Raw genomic sequence first — 15,641 nt, forward strand, 5'->3', positions numbered from 1 at the left:
CAGGGTCAGGTTAGCACAATGAGGTTTTCGTATTGATAATCAATATGAGATATTGATATTCATATTGATAATCAAGTGCAAAAAAGGAAAGCAATGTTCCCTTGGTCCTGTTGTTTGCAAAACCAGACAGCACCTCCCTGGTGACAGACGGGGTCTGCGTCTGTTGGACGCAGATGTGGCATTCCCTGAGTGTTTGCTATTTAATGACAGATCTACTATTTAGGTTTGCGGTCGTAACACATGAGTGAGCTTTAGCGGTGAATGGGCTCTTATTCACAGTAAGTGCCGAGCCGAGTGCATCAGAAAGAATTCTAATGTGAGGAGGGCCCATGGCTGATTTGCTCCAAAAGTCCATTATGTCTCTTGAAGGGTGTTTCAAAAGATAAAATAACCACCATTAACCACAAGCTAACCACAGCAGAGTTCCTACCCGATGTTCAGAAAAATTTCCCTTTGTCACTTACCCAGGATTTACCAAAACTCAGACGAAAGAAAGAGCCGGGGGAAATCGGACATCCCGCTTTGCCTTGGATCTGTAAGAACCAGGGGGCCCAGGGCAAGTCTGCGTGATGCGAGGACACTTTCTCTCTCCAGGCTTCTCATGCGTGTGGCATAAACCAGAAAGGGTCCAGTGACCAGGTCTCTGGAACGCTGAGGTGAAAGGCGGTAGAAGGGATCGCTGAGAGAGCCATGACCTTGGGCGAGGCTCCTGAGGGTTCACCGTGACGGTTGTCCTTCTAGAGACACTTTGTGCCAAGTGCGTAGCACGATTATCTGCCTAATAGTCACGTAAATCCTTCCAGCTGATGGTTATTACCCCCTATACTGGTGAGAGAACTATGTTCAAATCATACGTTCATGGTCACACAGCTAGAAAGAGCTGGCATCTGACTTCAAAGCTCACGATCTTTCCAGCAGACTCGCACGCCCTCAACAATCGTAATTTTTAAATTTATATTATAAATGAGTAAAACACTAAAACTTTATCATATTTATATGATCACATATTAGAGTTACTATAAAATCCTAACCTCTAGAATTTATTGAACACTCATTACGTAGCAGGCAGAGTTGTAAGGGGTCCTCTAGGCATCTGCTCTTTCTCCGATCACGACAACCCCGCCAGGGGAGTGCTGTTCTTAGGACGGGTTTCCGGAGGCGGCACGTGGGAGGTTAAGCCCCTTGTGCATAGCTACACGCCCATGAACGGCAGGGCCAGAGCTCAGACCCGGACAGCCTGCCTCCCAGCCTCCAGGCCATAGGGAGGACGTGCCGACAGTGTGGGACCTTAACCTTGGAGCTGCTCGTCTTCGAGGACCCCTCAGAACCCCATATCCCACGTCACTCTGGAGCCAAGAACGACGGTGTCTTAGGACGGGTTTTTAAACCCGCTCCTCCATCTGAAATCCATTCCCAGATCCGCTGCCTTGCGAGACGGGGCCGCTGCTGCACACGCTGTTCAGTCCCCGTTTCCAGCCCAGCCCCTGAAATATGCTCGTCTCCGTCCTCCCAGCCTGGCCGGCTCCCCCCACAGCCTGCTAATTGGCGTGAGGGACCTCGCTCCCAGAGGCTGCCTGCGCCTCTCGCCTCTCTGGGGCGGGATCCTTCCCGGGCCAGCCCTCCAGGCTGCGTGCCCTGCTGACAGCTGCGCCCGCCAGGAGCCTGGGGACTTACCCTCCTCCTCCTCCATCCCCTAAGCACTTCCTTAGTGAGCACTTCTCATTACCCGGCTCCATTTTCTGGTCTCACACTTAGCTTCCTTGTGCCACCACTTGTCACCTTTCCCAGCCTGGCTTTTAATAACGTAAATCCGCCCCAGCCCCGCCCTCCCCCCACCCCACCCCCGTGGCATCCCTGCTGTCTAGCACCACATGGGCTCACCCACTGGGCCCTCTGAGAAGCCAGCCGCCCAGTGCAGGCATCTTTCCTCCACACTGGTTCAGCCCCAGCCCAGCCCCGCTGATCGGGTTAGAGCCCGGCTGGGTCTGGTGGGAGGACCAGCTCCTTCTCTGGCTCCACCCGACCCAGGACGCTCAGCGGGCCACTGGCTTTGGGGGAGTCACGGCAGTCCCCAGCACGCGGTTACCTAACCCACCTCGGTCATAAAGGAGGGATGATGCTCGGGACAATCATATTAACCTTTCCGCAGGAAAGCTGCTGCAGGGAATCCGGTGGAAACTCCAAGGGAGAAAATCCTCTATAAATACAAAACTTGCAGCATTTGTGAAGAAGTTGCAGCCGCGGTGCCGACGGCAGGTGCCAAGTGCATGATTGATTTTGTTGACACTGAGGGGACCCGCCCCTGGAATAGGTCCACCAGTGGCGCGGGAGGGCAGCACTCAGCCTCCTGGCGTCTGCCCTCCTTCCCCCCAGACTTGGAGCTAGACCCTATTGCTCTGGACCTCCTGCAGGGGAGTAGCCCCCTGAACCTTGACCAGAGCATGGAGGCTGACTCTTGTGTTTTGGTCAAAGAAATTCTGTCCTATTTGGCTTTGTCCTGTAAGTGACGACTGAGCTGGGGTTATATGAGATAGAGTTCTGTGAGCTAACTGTGCCCCGATGGACCCCAGCTCTGCCAGCTCTGTGTAAAGGGTTCCTCTGTAAACTCAGGGAGCACAGCCCCCAGGATGAGGGTCATTGGAGACTTCCAACACCACTGCTATTTGACACACGACCCCTGCGGCCTCCCAGGAAACTCCTGGAGCCTTTCAGTCACGTGAAATCAAGATCTGCTTTCAGAAAGAGCGATTTCGGATTCTTTCTAAACATTTTACCGGAGATGTATTTAAACTGTCTCTGTTTGTAAAGCCCAGCTGTAGGTTGCCCCTTTATGGACCCTCTTTGCCTCGCTCTTGTGCGTCAGGTCACACGGGCACGCGGAGGGAATCAAAAGAGGGAAGGAAAGTCAGATGAATGGAGGTCGGTGCGTGAGCGGTGGGTTAGTGAGAGAATCAGCTTATAGAGAGGAAAGTGCTCCTTACGTAAAAGCTGGCAGAGGGGCGCCTGGGTGGCTCAGAGGGTTGGGCGACTGCCTTCGGCTCGGGTCATAGTCCCGGGGTCCCGGGATCGAGTCCCGCATCAGGCTCCCAGCAACATGGGGAGTCTGTATCTCCCTCTGACCTTCTCCCCTCTCATGCTGTCACTCTCTCTCTCTCAAATAAATAAAATCTAATAAATGAATGAATGAATGAATAAAAGCTAGAAGATTGCACCCTAAATCCTTTGTGGTGTGTTTTAGAAATCAGCCCTTCATCGGAATCTTTTACCCCAGTTTTGTTAGAATGTCCTAAGTACGGAAGGACGCAGAATGCAGAGTGAGGACACATCGTTTCCGGCTCCCGTCCCTCCAGTCATCTCCCTCAGAATGCCTAGAGAACCTTCCAGAAGGGATTAATGTACTGTAAGAGACAACGTGAGCATATCCAGGCTCGTTTATCGAGACAGAAAAGAAAGGAATAATATAAGGGAAACACCACATCTAGATTTTAGGTGTTCAGATTAAAAATTGAACAGGGATTTCTTATCTTTGCAAAAGTTGTAAGCAGACCACATAGTCTTTAATTTGTTGGGCGGGGGAGGGGAGGAACATAATTTATTTCATCTCTCATGTCACCATGTACATGCGTGCTCATGAAAGACTTTTTTGCTTTAATTTTTAAAATTAAGCTTAGGATGTCTGCATGGCACAGTCGGTTGGTTAAGTGTCCTACTCTTAGTTTTGGCTCAGGTTATGATCTCAGGGTGGTGAGATGGAGCCCCACATCGGGCTCTGTGCTCAGCGCAGAGTCTGCTTAAGACTTTCTCTCTCCCTCTGCCCCTCCCCTCTGCTCTATCTGTCTCTCTCTCTCAAATAAAACAAAAAACAAATCTTTAAAAATTAAGCTTAGGAGAAAGTCTTCTGATGTGATTAATCTGACATAGAAAAGTCTATCTTCTACTAGTTGATGTGAGGAATATGCATCCTTTCTTTCTTTTGAGAATAATATTTTGCATTTGTAGGCTTCCCAGCTGTCCTTCAAGGGGCAGGGGGTAGCACAATAGGCCCATTTTAGGGATAAGGATACCAAGGCCCACACCTGAGGTCACACAGCCACTCTGTGGTGGGGACTTCTGGACTAGAGCCCAGTCTCCTGGGGCGCCTGGGTTGCTCAGCCATTAAGCCTCTGCCCTCAGCTCAGGTCGTGATCCCAGGGTCCTGGGATGGAGCCCTGCATCCCACTCCCTGCTCAGCAGGAAGCCTGCTTCTCCCTCTCCCACTCCCCCTGCTTGTGTTCCCTCTCTCGCTGTGTCTCTCTGTCAAATAAATAAATAAAATCATTAAAAAAAAAAAAAAACCAGTCTCCTAGTTCCTAGTTCACTGTGTGCTTGTCACATCTGGAACTTGTAAGAAAGGAGATAGGCTCATGATAGGCACTGGACCCTTCTGTTGTCCTTCCTTTGTCCCTCAAGAGCTGAACCCCATCTGAAAATATGCAGAAACCAGGGAAGGCGTCCTGGTGCGCTCTGAGACCAGCCCAGCGCTGCCCCCACATACTCCCACCTTCCACTCCCACCAGGCCGGGCCCGGACACCAACTCTGTCTTTCTCCCGAACTCTGGCTTTCCTCTTGTCAGAGGCAGAGAAGATCTTATTTCCGTGGCTTACATTCATCCCGAGGAACCCCAGCCTCCCCGCCACTGGCACCAGCCCCACGCAGCAGGAGGGATGCGGGATCCTGGCAGACTCGTGGGATGCTAACGGGCTCTGCGGTGTGGCTGTTCCGTCTCAGCAGTCGAGTCCTTTGTTCTAGACTCCCCCTGACGATCTCACCGGTTCGTTTTTCTTGCTCTTCTTCCTGTTGGTGGACTTTGGTGAACCAATGACTTTGGCCTCTGATTGGCCTTGAATCCTTCCCAGGCACGTGTTAGGAACTTAAAACTGGATATGGAAGGCTTAAAGATGACTCTGATCCTCTGGGATGAAGACAAAAATGGTGCCAAATCGTGCTTCTTGTTAGGTTGCTCAGACTTGACCTTGACTCATTTCTACTGACCTGATTCTTGAAAGTTTGTGACCGTGGACATCAGCGTAAAGCAATTCAAAATATAAAAATGTAAATGAAGTAAAAGCTGTTAGTGCTTAATGTATTCTGCAGCCTCTAACCCGTTGATGAGGGAAAACAACATATTCTCACTGACACACATGCCTCGAGCATTTGCCGTGGTCGGGACGTGGCTCGGGACAAGTCACAGTTTCCTTATGTGTCTCTTGAAGGTCTTCATCGTAGGGATCCACAAAGGAGTTTAAGCCAATCCCTCACCACCTTCTGTGGTCTTCTCTGAGTGGTGAGAGATCTCCCCCAAGGGTCACATTTGCCCAAAACCTTCCTTTGCCCTCGTGTCTGAAGAAAGCCTCTCACTGGACAGCTTGTGGGTCGAGGGGTGGGCAATGAGGAGACCCCCAGGTGTGTGCCATGTCCTTGAACCTGGTGACCAGCAGCACAGCCATGTCTTCTGCTCCGATGGAGTGTCGGCTCAGCTCAGGCGCCAGGCTCCGCCTCTCTGGACCAGTCTCTCCAAGAGCCACCCTCAGTCCCTCATGCCCTCCAGGGGTAGGGGCTGCCATGATTCATGAGCAAGATACAGAGGTCACGGCCACCCCGAGGGCCAGCTGACTTCACCGTCCACTGAGCAATCACATAAATGAGGCCAAGTGGGGTCTTGACCCCTAAGAGCTTGGGCAAGGAAGTGCCAGTCTCCTGTCATTCGAATGGGGGTGTCGAGCCCTCCCTCCCCCCCACTCAGGCTGCGCCCTGGCTTTCTGGATCTCATCCTGCCGGTTCGCCCTTTGGGACTGGAATCAGAGACCATCCCCTGTGCCCTGAGAGCCGGGAGAAGGGCAGGCACGTTCCCAAGGGCAGGGACCCCCTCCACTCCCCAGAGCTGCCAGGCGAGGAGGGCTGAAGCCGGCGCTGCGGGGAGCCTGTCGGCGTCGGCCCTGGAGGGAGAACTCCTGGCAAGAAGTCCGGGGGATAGACTTGCTCCCAAGTGGTATCTGCGAAGCACTTTACTTACAGAGGATTAAGCAGGAATCGGAGTGCCGGACCGAAGGGATAATGACACCAAGGAAGTCAAGCAGAAAAACCCCATTTCCTTCCTTTCAGGGAAAAAATAAATATCCATTTATTGAAATGAATTGTGAAGGAAAGAATGAGGGTAGCATTTCCCTGCACCCCCCCCCCCCCGCCCCGTGTTCAGGCGTTTGGAAACGGCCAGCAACCGTGATCTTCAGCCCATCCTCAGAAATGCAAGTGCAGGCTTGGAACCTCTTTAGGGTGCAGGAACATTCCCTCGGGCAAAAGACTCCCTAATTCAGCCCCTTCTCTCCTGCTTCTCCTCGAGGACCCTGGCCTGGCTTAGCTCGTATCTTACATTCAGCGCCGCTTAGTTACCCAGAAATCACATGTGAAATTGTGACACAGAAAAGCAGTGGGTCATGTGACTTCCATCAGTTCTGCCTGGCGTGGCCTCATCCTTGACTCGTACCGCTCAGAGGCCGGGCGAGGGGACTTGCTTACAGAACGCCCGGAGGCTCCCGGACACCCCCCGAAAGTCGCGATCCGAGCACGTGCCCTCAGCACACGGGCGTCACTGCAGCGGGGCGGTAGGAATGAGTGGAGCTGAAGTAAGATTGGGGACGTTCACGGTGAATAAGAAAATTGCCCACATGGGAAGGTAGACGGGGAGCTTTCTGGTCGTATATGCAGTGACTGTTTCACGATCAGAGCCTGGGAGGTTTCATTCTCCCCACAGTCCCACAAGAGAAGCCTCATTGTCCCTATTATGCAGGTGGGAACACTGAGGCTCTGAGAGGCTGGACCACGTAGGGGAGGCAGCGGTGGCCGTGATGGGAAAAGTTATGGGCTTTGGTGTCAGACAGAGATGGGATCAGAGCGCAGCGTGACCACCTACATTTTCAGGGATGGGCGGCAAGTGCAAAACACCCGTTCCCTCATCTGTAAGATCTGGACAGTGTGCCGAGGTGCTGGATTCTTAGGAGGACGACATAACGCTCTGTAGCTGAGAGCACAGCCCAGCACACGGAAGACCCCCCAGAAATGCAGGAGTCATCACAGACCTCCCGGTGGGAGAACCGGCATTTGAATCCCGAGAGGGCGACCTCATCCCAGCCATGGTCTCCTTCCACCATGACACGGGGTCCCTAGATCCAGGAGAAAAAGACAGGAAAAAAGACAAGCAGAAAGACGCCTTCATCCATGTCGCACAGTGCAGATTATCCCGACATTTCTACACATCCGAAATATTTCATTAAAAAAAAATCACAGCCCTTCTCCCCAAAACCGTACAACTGACATGCATCAGACCTGACAGGTGATCCGATGAGGAAGGCGAGACGGAGAGAGAGCAGCTTAGAAAAAACCCTATACATTGCTACAGGGTTCACCACGTGGTATTACGAAAACCACCTGTCTCGTCTGTCTGTCTATCTGTCTGTGTGCTGCTCTATGTATCACCAGGCTTCGAGTCCCCAGTGCCTACCTAGCCCAGGGCCTGGCACACAGCAGGTGCTCGACCCCTTTGGACTGAGCTAGCGACACAGTGACAAAGGCTGGGAAGGGAGCACACGCTGTCCAGTTCCCCCAGGCCTTGCGCCTGCAGAGCCGTGTGTGTGTGTGTGTGTGTGTGTGTGTGTGTGTGTGTGTGTGTGTTCAGCCTGACTTCCGCACACCGTGGGGCTCGCAGGCAGGCCGTGTAGGTCTGTGCGTCCTCCACGTGGCTGCAGGGGTGCAGCGGGCGGTGGTGGTCGTGTCTGGTCTGTCTTCGATGACTCCGGAGGCGGCTTAAGGGCGCTGCCCCTGTTTCCTGCTGACACGCGCTTTCGTTCCCTAAGATGACAACTTGTGTGCACTCACTTAATGGGGTCCCAAATAACACGCTTCAAACAAATCTTTTATCACTGTTGCTCCTTGGACACATTTCAAATGCTGGCTGTTAGCAACACCGGCCTTTAATGGTGACGCTAATCGCTGTGGGTTTTTGTCTCGGAGAGTCCAGACGGCCCAGGAGTAAATTACGGGGCTAACTTCTATGTCCGTGGGTTATTGATCTGCGAGTTCTCTTCAAGGGGAGCTCCACCAGCCCCGAGACCTCAGCTGTCCGGAACCCTTTGCATCTCTGTATGTGGGTCACCAGCATTTGGTTTTCACTTTATATTAATAACGAGACAACCTGATGTGCCGTTTCTGTAATAAAGCAACGGACGTATCAAAATGCTCCACCTGGGAGCTAAAAATAAGTTCGTTTTCCCTTGACCCTCATCATCATTTACCAGAAGGTTCCCTGCCGTCGCGCACGCTGACCCTTCCAGAAGTGTCCAGTCATCTCACTCCAGGTCCTTTCCCGCCCTTGTTTCTCGACAGGTGAAAGTCATGCTCCGCATCGGCCCCACCCTGGCTCGCGATTCCTCGGAATCCAGCTCCTTCTTAAAGGTGGACCCACGGAAGAAGCAGATCACCCTGTACGACCCCCTGACGTGTGGAGGTCAGAACGTCTTCCAAAAGAGAAGCAACCAGGTTCCTCCTAAGATGTTCGCCTTTGATGCTGTTTTTCCTCAAGATGCTTCTCAGGTGGGTGTCCCCCTTCCCGTCCCCTCGGGCTCAGGCCACACTGATGGGTTTCGAGAAGCTTTGACTGTCGTGAGAGCCTGTGAGCCGGGAGGGTGTCTCCCAGGGCGCTCTGTGCGTCCTTCTATCCCGACAACTTCTGGAAACCACTCAGGGCTCCCCCGAGTAGCTCAGTCCTTTTGAATTACTGGTGTCCGACGTTGGGCAGGATCACTTGGCTGGGATCTTAATAAAACATATCCTAGGAGAGAAGGAAGAGGGAGCCAGTCAGCCGATGGCTTACAGGAGCAGGAGATAGAAGGCGGAAGTGGGGGTTTTAGGAATGCCTGCATCGAGGCTGTGGCATCTGTGGTCCATGAGGACACCGGTCCTACCTGGGCTTCTAGGGACGGGTGGCGGGGGGGTGGGGCGGTTGTCCAGGAGCTGGGCTGGAGTTAGGCAGGGTTCTAGGGCAAGTGAGAGGCCGAGAAGCTAAGGCTGACATGTCTATGGCTCAGATCAGTGGAGTGTAGTGGAAGGGAAGGAGAGAGGCTAGGGAGAGCTCCTGGGTTAGCCAGTGCTGCATTACAAACCCCGCTAAAATTCTAAAATTCAGTGGCTTAGAACAGTAAGCACTTATTACTCCCCATGAATCTGCGGGCCGGCAGAGCATTCTTCTGTTTCTAGCTCAGTTCACGTATGTATTGCAGTCTTGGCTGGACGCCCTTACCTGTTTGGGGACTGTCTGGGGCTTGCTGTCACGCCGATGGCACGATCCAAGTATACAAGCCTCTTGAGACGTAGGCTCCATCTTGCGAGCCCGTCGTTTCTGCTGCATTCTGTTGGCTCAGGGCTGAGGGGTGGGAGGAGACCCCACCTCTGAATCGAAGGGGCTGCACGTTGACATTGCAAGGGGCAGACACACACACACACACACACACACACACACACACAGGTGGAGAATGACGGCCACACCGCGGTGATGATAACTTGGAGGCTTCTCGGGGGCCAGGGTGCCAAGATTCCTGGACCAGAGCTCCTGGAGCCCATCCCAGGAAGAACAGATGTCTACTGGAAGATTCAGTAGCACCATCTGGTGCGATTCATCTGCAAGGAGCCGGCACAACGGAAGCTTCTAGTAGACCCATAACCCAAGTTAGAGGTATACGGTGACCTACTTTGCCTGCACATTGGGCTCCAACAGCTGCATCTTCTGGACAAATTTCCAGCACTTTCCAAGATTTATATAAAGCGGGGCGCATCGGGATCACTGATGCCTATAGCAGAACTGGAAGACGGGGCTGGTAGCTCCTGTGAATTTCCTCCATGCTGTGTCTGAGTGTGGGCCTCGGGGATGCTCGCTCAGGCCCTGATGTTATCCCGCAGACACGCAGCACACGGCATCGGCTCTGTTCATTCACGAGCTGAACTGGTGGCTTCCCCAAAGAGTTTCTCCATGAGAAGACAAAACACTTTACAAGCCAGTCCAAGGGTCCCTCGCTTTATTACGTTTCATAAAATGTGTTCTACCACCCCACAGGCTCGCTCCTCTGACCCTGACGTTGTGTCCAATGTGGTCCACAAATCATTTCATGATCACGGTTTAAAAACTTCTTTAAAGCAATTCTCCCTAAGCTGGAAGCGTTCCAAGGCAAACCCTAAATTCGGTGTGGACTATTAATTTATGTTTATTCCAGAAAAAAGGAGCCATTTTTATTACTCGTGTTTGCTGACATTTCACATGGGGTTGGCAGAGCTCAGAGACTCGACGCTTACAGTCACACTGGCTTTGGAATGCTTTAGTTTTGCTAAAATGGCCACTATTAGAATACATTGCATTTCTCTACGAACGGTGCATTTTCCGGGAAGTTTCATACACGTTCATCCACTTGACTCTTCTCGAAGTCCATGGCATAAAAGAGGGAAGCGTTGCTATATCCCCTTCTATTCTCTGTCGTGCTTGACGTGCCCGCCGTCTTACCCAACGGGTTTTAGGCGGTGTGGCCTAGGGAGGGTCACTCGACCTCTCTGGGCCTCCGTGTCCTCACCTGGGCTGTTGGGATTCACGAGCTGAGACACAAGAGACGCCTGGTGGAAGAGAGCCAGAGCACAGTGAGGGCTCCGAGCTCGTGAGCTCGTGCTGTCAGGTCGTCACTGACGCAGGGAGGGTCATGCTGCTGGTCACAGTCAAACTCCGGGCCCCAGCAGTGAGCTCCGTTTGAGCCCCCAACGAGGGACAGGAAGGAGCTGGACAGAGCAGTAGGCTTCTGCTCTCAGGTCCTCCCTGTGGCTTATGGGGTAGCAGCCGCCAGGGAGGCCCAGGCCACTATGAGGTTGGCTTTCTTCAGTCTGTCAGGACATCAGCTCTCAGCAATGACCAGAACGGCCCTTGCTCCTCGTTGCCCCTGTGAGCCCCCTTAGGTCACCTGCTGCTCACTCCGGGGCAGACCGCTGAGGCTCTGACTTTGGGAAGGTGTCATAGTCCGTTTGGACGGTCATAACACACAGCACAGATTTGGGGCCTTATCAACTAGGCAAATTTATTTCTCACAGTTCTGGAGGCCGGGAAGTCCCAGGTCAAAGTATTGGCAGATCCGGGCTCCAGCAAGAGCCCCTTTCTCGTTCACAGCTGTCCTCCCGCTGTGTCCTCACATGGCCTCAAGGAGCCCTCTGGGGCCCCGCTCTCCTCAGGGCACTAATCCTGTTCAGGAGGGTGAGCCCTGTGACCCAGTCACCTCCCCAAAGGCTTCACCTCCAAATGCCACCACGTTGGATGTGGGGTTTCATTGTAGGAATTGGGAAAGGGGCGGGGCACAAACATTCGGAAGCAGGAAGCGGGGTGGGGGGACTTACCCCTGTGGGTGCACAGAGGTTTCCTGTGGACCCGGCCCTGCCCGGGCGTCTGTGCTGGGGGAAGGCCACCTTCTTCTCAAGGCCCGAGAAGGCGGAGTTCATCCAGCCATCGCTGCTGAGTCACCCGTGACAAATTCCATCAAGATTCTCCAGCATCCATCTCGGGGCTTCAGCTGGCCTCTTGCTGCAGGGGTCCCGGGGGTGTGACAGATCCCGTGGTCCCCACAGCAGCCTCGTCCTGCCACGCCCTTGGCCCCAGAGGAGCCCCCAGGGGAGCTGCGGAGGAGACCACCAGAATGCTCGAGAACGGGTGGGAGTGTGGGTTTTCTCTTTGGGTTTGGGAGAGAGAATCGATTTCCAAATACTCGGGCCCGTCGCACCCCTGCAGCCCCGTTCCTGGCAAGACCGTGGCTCTTGGATTCCAACCCCCCGGGGTGTGGGGGTGCGGCACGTAGCTCTGACACCTCCAAGGGATTCCTGGAGCTCGGATTGTGGTGGGGACAGCACACCGTCCGTGATTTTGTCCTCCTGCCGCCCAGAGAAAGTTCTCGGATCTCCAGGTGCAGCCACGGAATTCACAGAATTCCCCTGGTTTGCAGAGCTCTGTATTACTGGGTTTTAGTGGGGAAATACAAAAAGTCATCAGGAGTCCGGCCGCCCTCTCAGGATTTAGATAGTCATGCGGGGGCTGAGCCACACGGCCGGCCGAAGAACCCCCACCGTGACAGCCTGACAAGTGGCCTTTGATAACGTACGTGGAATCCGCACAGAGAGAAAGAAAAGGCTGGTTTTAAAAAGAAGGGGACGTGGATCAAGAAAGAGGAAGGAGGTTGGAGAGAAAGTAGACGTAGATCACAGCCTCCAGCTTCTATTAGAAACACCATGTTTCAAGGTCATGTTCCTGAAATGGTCCATCATCTTTTTCCCCACTAATAAGCTTGGTCCAATTTCATATGGTCCATTTCATATGCTGTGTGTGTGCGTGTGTGTGTTTGTGTGCACACGCGTGTGTGAGTGAAGGATCCAGGTAAAAGAGGGCCAGTGGGAAGTTTAAAGGCCTTGTCCAGGAGGCCCGGAGGGCAGATCAGACAAGGGCCTGAGGTCCACGAAAACACCCTGTATCCCGGGGCAGCCTGTTCCTGCCTGCCCTGCAGAGACAGCAGCTGAAATGCCCCATGAATTAGCAGAAGAATGGTTCATAGGTCACGTGTGTAAGGCTCAGGTTTATAAGAGGCTGAGGTCCCAGAAGGTTTTGAGCACTCCCAAACGGCATTACGGCCTGACCCACCTATAAGGTTGTGACCCCGAGACCTGAGTCCCAGGGAAGGGGGCTCCGGTTCCCATCGCTAATGGTCCACTTACCACACGTGTCTCTTCTCGTTTCTGCCAGGCTGAAGTATGTGCTGGAACCGTGGCAGAGGTGATCCAGTCTGTGGTCAATGGGGCGGACGGCTGCGTGTTCTGTTTCGGCCACGCCAAGCTGGGTCAGTGAGCGATGTCCTTGTTCCTGCCGTGTGTATCCCCGGGCACGCGGTCTGGTCTTCTGTCCCCGCCCCAGAGCCTGCGGATGAACGGGGAGGTTGTCTCCTTTAGGTGCCCAACTATAGAATCCCCACTCACCGTTTCTACTTTTGAAATGTAGTGTTCATCCTAAGTGGAGACCCAGGCTTCTAGAAGGGGGTGGCGGTGTCCCTCCCACTTGGTCCAGGTCAGGGACATGCCCAGAAAGCCACCAGGAGAGGGGATGCACACCGAGCCACGGCTCTGGGGTTCACAGTGGTGGACGGAGCCCAGGACAAGGCACAGGAGCAGCCCCCAGGCCAAGCCCAGAACCGTGTCAGGACCCATCTGGGGACGGCATCGGACAGCCAGCCTCAGTCCCCAGCCTCCAGGCTGAGCCAAGTGAGAAAGGACAGGATCTGGATGCTTGGACCCCCTTCAGGTGCCTTCTTAATCCTGGCCTGGGGCCGTCTGCCCAGCAGGCCTTACCTTAAGAGCTGGGGAAGTTAGGAATTTGGGGAACTCCGGAAGTGCCCCTCGGCAGAAGTTCCCACAAAGGCCTTGCAGTCAAGGGGGGGCCCGTTTGAGGCCGAGACCGAAAGCTCATTTCAGCTGTCTTCGGTCTTCTCGATAACCGATCAAAGCAGCAATCCAGATTTTAATAGAATTTGCTCCTGCGATAAAAATATACACGGCATTTAACTTGAGGAAGGATATAAACTGCGAGGCTGTGGGTTTCATCTGGGTGGTGATAAAAAGAACCATTACGGCGATGAACGATCTCGGCCTTCCCTCCACGTGTAAAACGGGGCGGCAGCCGGATAGCGCTTGGAGTCTGGGATTGTCCTTGAGCCGCGTCCAGGCTTACATCCTGTCCTCCGGTCTGGCCGCTTATATTCTTTATCCCTAGTACTAGGAGATGCCCTTGGTGGTTGCGGTCCTCAGCCCTTAGTATTTCCCTCCTTTTCCTTTCCTTCCTTCCTTCCCCCAACTTCTCAGCAGTGGGGGGGGCGGGGAGGGGGCGAACTTCATAGAATGCCCCCCTCCCCCTCCCCATGCTCACACTGTGTTCCTTCCTGCCTCGCCCCCCACCCCCCAGGGAAATCCTACACCATGATCGGAAAGGACGATTCCATGCAGAACCTCGGCATCATCCCCTGTGCCATCTCTTGGCTCTTCAAGCTCATCAATGAGCGCAAGGAGAAGACGGGGGCCCGGTTCTCGGTGCGGATCTCAGCCGTGGAGGTGTGGGGCAAGGAAGAGAACCTGCGGGACCTGCTGGCCGAGGTGGCCACGGGCAGCCTGCAGGACGGCCAGTCCCCGGGCGTGTACCTGTGCGAGGACCCCATCTGCGGCACGCAGGTGAGCAGCTCCCAGCTGGGGTGCGTGCCCGTGACCCCCCGCGGCTGCCTCCTCAGGCGGGGCCGGCTCGCGAGCGTTTACTTTAAGGTGGCTGGGAGCTGTGTGGCAGCAGCTGCTGAGCCATCCGCTCACCCAACCTAAATATTTGTACCTTGAACCTGATTGACAGTGAGGAGCCGCGATCCTTGTAGCCATCGTGGGGGTCGGGGGTGGAATTCACTTTCTTTATGCCCCTTTCGACAAAAAGGGAAGTCCAGTGTTTCTTTTGCTTAAACAACAAGTCAAAATATTTACTGCCCTGCACAAAGGGCTCCAGCCATTACGGGGGCTGTTTATGGCTCTATAAACCATGTTTCTGGCCCCGGTTTTGCCGCCGGCTTAGTAGTGCTATAGGAAAAACTAAGAACCACTTTCTAATTAGCACCGCGATATAATTGCTCGGTCTGTGGAAGCCCGGAGAAGCTCCCGTCCGCCTGTGCAGGGTGTGACACAGGACGGCCCTGTGGGTCTGCCCCTCGCTGGCTGACTGCAGGGGGAGGAAGGACTCTGAGCTCCCCGCTTGCCATCCAGAAGAATCGGCTCTTTCCGTCTCCAGCAGGCTTTATTTCCTAGATTTTTTTTATTTTTTTCAGATTAAGTTCATTTTGATGAGCCCCTGCCTCATCGCAGGTGGGATCTGTTGGCGTAGGTGAGGATACTCACACTTGGCCTTGTTCTACCCCTGCTCCGAGCACCTCAGATCCTTCCGTTTCGGTTAGGAATCTCCCCCGACCTCCAGTTGCAAAACATCGTGATTTGCACGGCCCCACGTGACCTGCCCCTGCCTACCTTTCCAGCATCCCCTCTTGCCACTCCTCATAAATTACATGCAGGTGCCTAAAAAAAGTCCCTCAGACTTCAGTGTGCGTATGGGTCACTGGGGATCTCGTGACCCTGCAGGTTCTGGCTCTGTAGGACTGGGATAGATCCCCCAAAATATGTCTCACAAGTTCCCATGTGATTCTGATACTGCTGGTCCAGGGACCGCACTTTGAGAAGCTCAGTCCGATGGCACCCGCCTTCTGTTCCCTTTCCAAGAATTACCTAGATGTTCAGATACGCTATAGCCTCCATTCACTTTTTTTTTTAATTAAAATGTTGTTAGTTAACATAGAGTGCAATATTGGTTTCTGGAGTAGAATTCAGTGATTCATCACTCACAACTCCATTCACTTTTATAAAAACTCTGCCTGGGAAGTCCCACGTCGGCCAAGGATCTGGTTCTCTGAAGGCTAAGAAGAACCCATCAAGTCCTCTTTATTTTAACTCCTCTTACTGAAAAATC

The 15,641-nt window shown here is 53.6% G+C and overlaps 1 protein-coding gene across 1 annotated transcript in view; it reads left to right on the forward strand.

Moving 5' to 3' along the window:
• Positions 1 to 15,641, forward strand: part of LOC111150862 (kinesin family member 26B) — a 433,341-nt gene that overhangs the window by 350,871 nt on the left and 66,829 nt on the right. Inside the window, exons 6-8 of the mRNA XM_022508503.1 lie at positions 8,420 to 8,626; positions 12,846 to 12,939; positions 14,055 to 14,317. Of these exons, the coding sequence (XP_022364211.1) occupies positions 8,420 to 8,626; positions 12,846 to 12,939; positions 14,055 to 14,317 (564 nt within the window). The remainder of the gene's footprint in view (positions 1 to 8,419; positions 8,627 to 12,845; positions 12,940 to 14,054; positions 14,318 to 15,641) is intronic.

This window comes from Enhydra lutris, unplaced genomic scaffold (assembly GCF_002288905.1).
Source record: "Enhydra lutris kenyoni isolate GAN:26980312 unplaced genomic scaffold, ASM228890v2 scaffoldscaffold24, whole genome shotgun sequence".
NCBI classification, from domain to species: domain Eukaryota; kingdom Metazoa; phylum Chordata; class Mammalia; order Carnivora; family Mustelidae; genus Enhydra; species Enhydra lutris.